General features: G+C 41.1%; 1 protein-coding gene across 7 annotated transcripts; it reads right to left on the bottom strand.

The window, feature by feature from the left end:
- Positions 1-2,586: 2,586 nt before the first annotated feature.
- ARL4A (ADP ribosylation factor like GTPase 4A) lies at positions 2,587-6,240 on the bottom strand. Of its 7 annotated transcripts, none has more exons than XM_055589879.1 (2): positions 6,058-6,240; positions 2,587-4,935 (listed from the first exon to the last, which is right to left on the bottom strand). In XM_055589879.1, exon 2 carries the CDS (start codon positions 4,842-4,844, stop codon positions 4,242-4,244), a length of 603 nt encoding a protein of 200 aa, XP_055445854.1. In that variant the 5' UTR covers positions 4,845-4,935; positions 6,058-6,240; the 3' UTR covers positions 2,587-4,241. The 7 variants fall into 7 exon arrangements, with proteins under 7 accessions (XP_055445854.1, XP_055445856.1, XP_055445859.1 ...); XM_055589881.1 differs by having other exon boundaries at positions 2,587-4,932; XM_055589884.1 differs by lacking the exon at positions 6,058-6,240 and adding an exon at positions 5,938-5,958 and having other exon boundaries at positions 2,587-4,932.
- Between the last annotated feature and the right edge of the window lie 3,507 nt (positions 6,241-9,747).

The raw sequence follows: 9,747 nt of genomic DNA, 5'->3' as shown, positions 1-9,747 counted from the left end.
ATAGACAAAATGAGACTCACGAAAAGTTGATCATTGCTGAAAGTAATCCTTGAGAGATACCTGTGTGTTCATTACGGTATTCTACTTTTGCATAAGCTTGAAATTTGTCATCGTAAAAAGTTAAACGATTTATTTTAAAAGTAGAGCATCATTGAAATGAAACAACTTCAGCACCTCTCCTCAACCACTGCACTTAAGATATTTAGCACAGTTCACAATCAAAGCTCCCTTCTTTTGTTTACATGCATGCGGATATATAAAAAGGTGTAGGATGTGATACTTACGAGACAGTGTTTTTGTTGCCATCAATTAAAGTTCATTAAACAAGGTTTTACTGAATGTCTACTACAACCCAGACATTGCACTTCTGAAAAAGCACTTTTTAAAAAGGTCTGGATTTTATAGTATTGGAATTGTTTGAATTTATCAGCTATATCGGAGAAGGCAATGGCACCCCACTCCAGTACTCTTGCCTGGGAAATCCCATGGACGGAGGAGTCTGGTGGGCTACAGTCCATGGGGTTGCGAAGAGTCGGACACAACTGAGCGACTTCACTTTCATGCATTGGAGAAGGAAATGGCAACCCACTCCAGTATTCTTGCCTGGAGAATCCCAGGGACACTGTCTCTCAACATATACAGATTCGTACTGGTTAATAACATTTATCGAGTTCTTATCAAATGCTTGGTGGTAATGTGCTAAATAATTTGTATTATTTCACTCAATCTTCTCAAAATTCTATGCAATAGTCTTTACCAGGAAGAAATTCACACCATGAGAAGTTTCAAAGAACTTGCCAGAAGGTCACCTGGGTAACAATGGGAGAGCCAGGACTTGAACACCCATCTAACCTCAAATCTCGTATGCTGTTTTTAGACAGTACACCTAACAGCCTCCTAAACTAGTCTCCCGGATAGGTATTCTTACATTTCTATCTTACATTCACAGAATCTGACACACGCTTCAGCTGTGGTGTGTTGCAATTATTATCTCTGGTTGTCACCTATTTTAATATGAACTTTATGATTAGTTTAACATGGTACATTGGTTCATGTTAAGCTTTAAACATCCCTGTCTTCCATGTAATTTGTAACTGAATCTGGTCTGTAAATCACATTGCTCTCACTCTATTCAAGCTGATTCTTTGAAACTGTCATATTTAATATTCTGAAGTCCTACTGTGGTAAAATACACATAGAATTTTCCAGTTATTTTTAGATGTATAATTCAGTGACTATTTAGCATATTCACTAAACGTTGCACAAACATCACTTCTCCCACAGGATGTTCTGCTAAATTTAAATGCTAAATGCAAAATTCCAACCTCAAATGATGGTATACTCAAGATTTCAAGTTCTTTTAACTAAATATTGACTGTTACATCATCAAAAGTTTAAAGAAACATTCTTTTGCATCTTTGTTATTGCTGAAGAAACCATTTTGTTTACATCACTGATGAAATTCTATTAAATAGAACCCTGCAACACTCTACCCTGTAAAGACCTCTTTCCAGGTCAACATGAATAATTAATGAAACATTCTTTAAGTGTCAAATGCCTTGTACCAACAGAAACATTTCACATCCCCCCTTTCCCTCTGTTCAGAGACCATCATCCTTCTATACATACATATATATATTTATACTAATAACTTCATCTTTGGCTTCTAATGTTGTATTTTTCCATGATTACTTCTTAGTAACCTTTGCTGGCTATTTAAGCATATAACTTTTTCTTTTCTAAATGCTTATAATCTAATTTAGAGCAACTATGGGCACTTAAAATTAAGTCTAAGTATCAAAACCTTTTTTAAAAAACATTTTTGATAGCAATTTAGATTTAGCCATTGCATCTTAATATTTGGTATTAAATAAAATAAATTCAAATACAAGGAAATACTTTAGAAATATACTTTAGAAAAGGTGTACCTTAATTAAAAAAAAAAAGATATAAAAGTATTGTCGAAACTCTTCAGGGTTTATTTCAAGACTCCTTATTATCCTATCCTATACTATCAACAGGCTAAAATAGATGGTGAAGAAACTGAACTTAGCAAACTGGAAAATTTTACGAGTTTTCTAGTTGAAAATGTGTTTTATAAATAAAAACTAGTACAGTGTCCATACCATTTTCTCTTTTCTTATTGTTCACTAAAGATGAAATTCTTAGATAATGTAGATTTGCTTATCAAGTTCTTGCAAAGTAAGACTAACAACACCTAAACCCTCAAGAGATAGTTATAACTTTACTATTTTACACAGAACTACGTACAGGAAGGCTGAAAACCTAAACTGATTCAGATCTTTTCTCAGCAAGCTTTATTAATCCACCCTGGATCTAAACCAATTCAGATTCTTCTCTCAGCAAGTTTTACTAATCCATCCTGGATCTAGTGATGTCTAGAGCATACATCATGATCTCAGAGTGAGGGTAATAAAAAAGGTTCTCCTGGAAAACCACGTCTTGGTGCCTGTGTCACATGACTTAGGACCATGTGACCCAGCTTTCAAAGTTGTTTTCAACTACTACTGAGTAACTTTATCAAAAGTGTAAATACATACATTAAAACTCAAAGCCAAACACTTCTCCTATTGCCTCCAGTAGTTTATTGGCAGTTATTATCCACATTTCTATAAATATAAACATTCTAAGTGACTGTCACTAATGCAGGTATTAATACACTTAACACGTGAAGGCTCCACAGGAAGCTACTTCATTTTGTGTGTAACAAGAACCAAGTTTCCAAAAACTCCATTTTTTAAAAAAAAAGCAAAAGTAACAACAACAAAAAAACCCCCAAACCCTGCTAGCAAAGTGCATTTCTTTTGGTTATCTTCAAAACAAATAGGTGTTGGCGTTAACACACAGAAATCATGCTGATTTGCTAACATGTCATCACGGGAAGCAAGTCTTCACCTGCAGATAAGAATTAGGTAAAGGTTTGCCCTCCTTTTAATTTAGAACATTTTTTTGGAGTCCAACATAAACAGAGCTAGTGAATTTTCACAGAACACAGCTTTGCTACTTTCCCCTTCATTTTCTATAATTGTTAATTCTTATCTGCAGTACTGTATCATTTCTCTCTACCTTAAATAAGGACTAGACTGCCTGCATAACACTGTTCAGTTTGTAAACAAAAAAATTAAAGCTCAGAGCACATAAGGATATCGCTTACATTTTCACTGCACAGTGCATTAGGTGGTGTTTATAAAGCTTCTGCTCTTCTCAAAACACTACAAAAATATATGAAAAACCACATCTGTGTTTAGCCAGCAAATAAAACAAATAATTTACAACTGGAATACTTTAGAGACCAGGTATTGTAATTACATCCTCTTGACTGAATTCATCAATTGCTTTCTTCATAAATCCATATACATATCAAATCATATGCATTTAAGATTAGTCTACATGCCCAAATCTACTATATAAAAGAGTTACTTTAGGTTCTTCAACTGAAAGTGATTCTGACAACAAAATATTTCAACAGCCCTAAGCCCCCAAAAGGTGTTTTAAACCTGACCGTGTAAAAAGATGCATAGCTGTTTCTAAAATGTAAAAGACTATACACCAAAACATGCTTTGTCAGAAAAACTAACCCATGCACTTGAATATGCCCTAAATACCTTTTTATTATTTGAAGTCAGACCAACTTAAACATCGTCTAGAATTAACATATAGCATTACAGTATTTAATTCCAGAAAATGTCAAGATTCATTTGGCCAAATCTTAAGAAACCAACACTTCCTCCTTGTCCCTGACTGGTTGGACCAATGTGATCAATATAACTGTATATATAATAATCTACTTTAACATTTCCCTTCATTAGCACTTTATCTTAACATACAAAGCCTTGCATACAATTTCTTTGCAAAGGTTTCCCCCGCCCCCCAAAGATGTAAGCACAAAACACTAGGCAGACAATCTTCAAAGTTTTATTTCACTAACTTCAGGTCAAATTTCCCCAACTGTTTTCTGGTCAATTTTCTATCCTTGCTTCACTTCCCAAAATGGCAGTACCAGAAGATTTGTTGGGTAGGGAGAAGAGACCATTTTAAGAAGCACTGCATTTACTCATCTTCCAAAAGGCAACAGAGTTGGACATCCGATTGTTCAACAAAACAAAGCTTTAACAGCATCCAGGAAGGCAGGCAGGCAGACCAGGCTGAAGACACTCTTCCATTTGTCAAAATCAGACCAGAGAAAACCTACTCCACACAGATATAAAAGGTATCACCATTCATCTTTTCTTTTTCTGTTGCCGCAACATTTTTCTTCTTTTAATTATCATATCATGTAGTTTCTCAAGTCCTTCCTTGAGTCCATCGCCTATGATTGCACAGGTGGGCTGCAAATGCCAGGGAGTTGATGAGCTCAGTTCACCCATTGCTAACAATTTCTCAATTTCTGAGAGAGACAGTGAGTTCCTCAGGTCTTGTTTGTTAGCAACTATAAGCACAGGGACCCCTTGATTTTCTGATATCCTTGTTATTTTATGAAGTTCAGTTTTAGCTTCTTCCATCCTTTCAACATCAACAGAGTCCACGACAAACACAATGCCATCTGTGCATCTGGTGTATGACTTCCACAGTGGCCTTAACTTCTCCTGACCACCTACATCCCAGAAGTGGAAAGTGACTGTTTTAGAATTTCCCAAGGTTACCTTAATTTTTTCCGTGTTAAATCCTTTGGTAGGCACGGTATTTACAAATTCATTGAACTGCAGCCTGTATAACACGGTTGTCTTTCCTGCACAGTCCAAACCCAGGATGACAATGTGGAAGGACTGAAATGAAGGCAGGCTGGACAGGATAGAAGTCTGGTCTGACAGTCCATTCCCCATTTCCAGTTGCAGAGAAGTGTTCCAAATTGAAAAATGCTTCCTTCTTACTCTTTAAGAACTTCTCTTCCCAGGAGATCCAGTTACCAGACTGCTGAGGGGGAAAATGAATGTTATTCTTGTGAAATAATGTACAACTGTTCTTCTCTCTTCCTGCTAAAATAAGCGACACAAGGAACTTGATAAATAAAAGTTGCCTCAGTAAACAAACCAAATGAGATAAGAATCATACGCAAACCGAGGCGAACGACAGAATAAGCACTGCCACTGAAATTCTTTAACATTCACTGAAATTACAGTAATATGTACTTTACTCCTCTGGGTCCCTAGATCTCAGAGACCTCATACGGAGACAATCTACCAGCAACTGGTCTAAGTCGCAGTAACCACGTAAGTGCCTTTTTTTGGCAGAAAATTTTAACACATAATCTGATCTTCAGGATCTAATTCCACAAGCTTAACAGCATACCTAAACTCACTATTATCTTCCGCCCGCCACCCCCTCCCAAAATACAATGTTCTCACCTCCTGAATTGGAGCGTGGGTCCAAACGAGAAAGCATTGGTAGGCTTCTCGACACTGGGGCGGACAAGCACCCCACGTCCGTTCAGCTTAGCTCCCCAGGAAGCTCTGGCGGTTGCAGCACTAGAAACCTTGGTTCCAGACTCGGACCACGCCCACCCCTCACGGCCCACCCCCGAGCCCGAATCCCATTGGTCACCTGCGTCAGCGCGTCCACGCCACGCCCGCCCCCCGCGCCCTAATTGGTGAGAGTAACTGCCGTTCCCAGGGCGGCGCAGTCGGGCTCTCCCTCGGACCAAAAGCACCACCTGTTGCCCTCGAGTTAGAAAACAGGGCGCCTGCAGAAGGAGCCGAGCGACCCCTGTAGGGGAAAGGGAGACTCGCCGGCCAGCGAGGTCCCCGCCACCCCGCTCGCTCCGCCCGCCCGGGCGCACCTGCAGCTCAGCCCAAGGACGCCGCGCCGAGGTGCTCACATCCGAGGCCCGCGGTCACCGCCGGCATGTTAACTCCTTCTCCTCTGGCCGGAGGGTCCTCCCTACGGCCGCGCGGGTCCCCAGACTTTAGTGATCCCGACCTGGTGCACCCGCCGGGGAAGGTCCGCTGTCCTCGCAGCACGATCCCCTCGTCTGTTTCCCTCCGCACCCGGCCGGCAGGTCTCCCTCAGCAGGGCGTGGCCACATCAGTTGCGGCTCACCTGACTAAATGTCCTTCCCTCGTCCGGATCCAGCGTGGCTCTCTGCCACTCGGGAGTGCGTTGGTACCAGCGGGAGGGCGCCGGCGAGGCCTGGGCGGTGGCAGGGGACGAGACGCCGCTTTCAGGGGCGCTGGCCCGGCGCCGGGCAGCCCTAACGGTGCTCTGCCGACCGCCCCCGGCGCCTGCCGGGGCCCCGCCCCCTTCCCGTGCTCGCCCGGACGCGGGCCAGTGGGGGGCGCGCCGGAGCCAGGTCTCCTAGCAACGGCAAAACAGGGTCAAGTTCAAACCGACCGGTAGCGGCGGGCGGGTGTGGTGGGGTTTCCGGTCTCAGCCCTGAGAGCTACAGCTGTTTCAGAAGCTTACTGCAGCCGGCCGCTATCTTCGGGCGGGTGCCACCCTGTGCCGCCTAGCCTCAGGGCATCCCATGGCGTCCTCGGGGCGGTGGCCGGTGACTCTGGGTCAGGGATCTCTGAGGACTCCGGACGGGCGGGCCCCTTATGTAACGGGGTGACGTGGACATGCCCCAGTAGCTGCCCGGAGAGTCCTGGGTCAGACTGATGTCTGTAACACATCCTCCTTACGTTGAGCAAATAAATGCTCTCTGCCACGTGATCCTAGCAACATCTCGGTGAGGTGGCGACAGGTAGAAATATGCCAATTTTTACAGACGAGGAAATCCTCTCGTTGTTTCAGATAATCCAAGGAAAATTAGTAGTGGTCCTGAAATTTATCCGCTAATCACTAAATCCATAATGCTTTCCACTGGATAAGTTTGACTCATTGCAACAGTGTGCTTGACCCATAAATGTGCAAATATTTATTGAACACTTTACAGGCAGTAGGCACAATTCTGTGTGTCTGGGGATAGAATGGTGAGCAAATCAGACCTTGTCTTCGCACTCGTGAAATATTGAAGTCCGTGCGAGAAAAAGCAAGCAACCAAATGTCCGCATGAATAAATGTAATTACAAAACATGATCACTGAAATTCAGAGTACTTATAACAATTAAGGAGGAGTACTGATAAAGATCTGGGAAATCGTTAATGAATAAATATCTTTTTGGAGGAGGCCATAAGATATTGGAAGAATTTTTATGGTGCACTGTTTTCCAAAAAATTGCACGTTTGTAAAATGAAATTTCTTCAAGAAATTTCCCGATTTTTCTCAAGACCATTATTGCTATATTTGTCTCCTTATGACTAGCATTGGAACAGTATCAACCTAGATTTTTTTTAAAAAATGACATAAAACCTAAAGACTAACCTAAGCACAATGCGTATTTTCAAGACAGCAATACTAATTTTGGGGAAAAAACTAGAAGTCTCAAACGGCATATTCTACCAAGTTATTTATCTAGTATAAGCTAAAGCTTGCTGGATTATAATTGTGAACTCTCATTAGCCATTTTCAGTAATTAGCCAGCACTTTATTAAAGTGATAGTCTCCCTTTTCTTGAAAATTTAAAGATATTCTTTATTAAGCTGGAGAAAAACTTGCAGATTCTCAGTAAATGAAGAATAAAGAGCAAGCTTCTATGACAGCTTTCTTGTCATACTAGCTTTGAAATCATGCAGGCTGTATTAGCTTCATATTCACATATTAGTGGCTTCCCTGGGTGGCTCAGTGGTAAAGAATCTGCCTGCCAATGCAGGAGACATGGCTTCCATCCCCGAATGGGGAAGATACCCTGGAGAAAGAAATGGCAACCTATTCCAGTATTCTTGCCTGGATAATCCTATGGACAGGGGAGCCTGGCGGGCCATAGCCCAGGGGTCACAAACAACAAAACGACAAAACAACAACAAAATATTTGTTGCCAGGATGCATTTCTACACACGCTTCCTCAAGGCCAAAAAAGATGCAATAGTCAAATATTGACAGCTTACAGCCTTATAGAATCACCTTCACTAAATTGCACTTTAATGTTTTATATAACTAGAACCCTTTGGTTAACTATATAGCCTGTGGGTCAAATTCAAGAGAGAAGAATGCTTTTTACAGGTTTAAAGGACTGCAACAGAAAAGACAAGACAAGACAATATAGCAGAAATCATCTGGAGCTTTGAAATACCTAAAATATTTGCTCTCTGGCTGTTAATAGGAGAATGATACTCTTGCTTTATGAGCAATAACAACCATACGAAAACAGCAAATGATAGAAAAAGATCACATTCATAGAACACAAGGTCTATTTTGTTGCACAGTGTTTCTTTAGAAGGCCCATTCAAATATTTAATTTCAATGCTATGCCAGGAAAATGGACCCTTTAGGCTACAGTTCATAAACTATGTGCCTATGTGCTCTGGGGTGCCTCAGAGAAATAGGAGTTTTATGGGATATTTTAACTTTTGGAGGGAAATACAGTGCCATCTGTTGGACCCTGATAACAACTACAACTATTAAGTTGTCTGTATCCCATGTACACAGGAGCCTGGCGGGCTACAGTCCATAGGGCTGCAAAAGAGTCGGACGTGACTCAACATCTATTAATAAAAGGAACTCTGGGTTACTTCTTTTGGCTAGAGGGACCATGAAAAAATTACTGAGACACTAGGAGCTCTATGAACCTCTGACTTTAGTTACGGTTTTTCAAACTTGACTAATAATGAGAATCACCTTGTAGTGCTTATAAAATACAAATTCCTGGTCCCTATTACAGACCTGCCAAATCAGAATCATCAAGAGAGAGGCTAGTGATCTGTGTTTTCAACAAGTATCCTAGTAATCACTGATTAGACATTTTGAAGAAATACTAATCTTAAGAAAGGGTAAGTTTTCTTCTTTCAAATAAAAAAACTGAGTAATTTACCTTGTTTCCCCTATGCGAATACCAGGAGCCAGGTCAAATCTGATGTCTGTAGCATTCTTTCTGTCTTCCAAAATCTGATTTTCAACTATCTACTTAAACATGTACATACTGCAGCTAATGTCCTTCTTGACATTTGCCTTTTTTTTTAAATTTCACTGCATCAGGTCGTAGTTGCAGCACACAGGCTTGGTTGCCCTGCGGCAGGTGGGATCCTAGTTTCCTAACCAGGAATTGAATCTGCGTCCCTTGTGCTGCACAGCAGATTCTCAACCACTGGACCACCAGGGAAGTTCCAACCACTCATTTTTTTATATATTGCTGCTTCTAGAGTTTCTCACTTTGTTTCAGTGCTTTTTTATTAGAATTTTCCATGTCTGAAGGTCTGGGTAGACAGAAGACATGATTTCTAGTGAAAGGAATTAGTTCAGTGGAGGTGCTAGACACACAAACACTTAACTGCTAGGATATTCAACAGGACTTCCGGGTAGTAATATAGAAGCTGTTATCAAGTCCTATGCCTGCACAAAATTTATCTAACAGTCACAGTAGCTTAACAGAAAAACATAAACTGCATATTCAAATCTTAAACTTAATATTCAAAGAACTCAAGGGGTATCAGACAAGGGGTAGGGGAACAGAATTGCAGGTAGAAGTAACATTATGCAGAGCATGGTGGCATTAGGTTTATGATATGTTGCTGCTGCTGCTAAGTCGCGTCAGTTTTGTCCAACTCTGTGTGACCCCATAGACGGCAGCCCACGAGGCTCCCCCGTCCCTGGGATTCTCCAGGCAAGAACACTGGAGTGGGTTGCCATTTCCTTCTCCAATGCATGAAAGTGAAAAGTGAAAGTGTCCATCCAAAAAGAGGAGACTATAATTT

This window comes from Bubalus kerabau, chromosome 8 (genome assembly GCF_029407905.1).
Source record: "Bubalus kerabau isolate K-KA32 ecotype Philippines breed swamp buffalo chromosome 8, PCC_UOA_SB_1v2, whole genome shotgun sequence".
NCBI classification, from domain to species: domain Eukaryota; kingdom Metazoa; phylum Chordata; class Mammalia; order Artiodactyla; family Bovidae; genus Bubalus; species Bubalus kerabau.
The sequence above is the reverse complement of the archived record's forward strand: the minus strand, read 5'-3'. Positions and strand labels throughout refer to the sequence as shown.

Excerpts from the sequence above, each read along its gene's own strand:
- ARL4A (XM_055589879.1), bottom strand. The coding sequence starts at position 4,844 with ATGGGGAATGGACTGTCAGACCAGACTTCTATCCTGTCCAGCCTGCCT.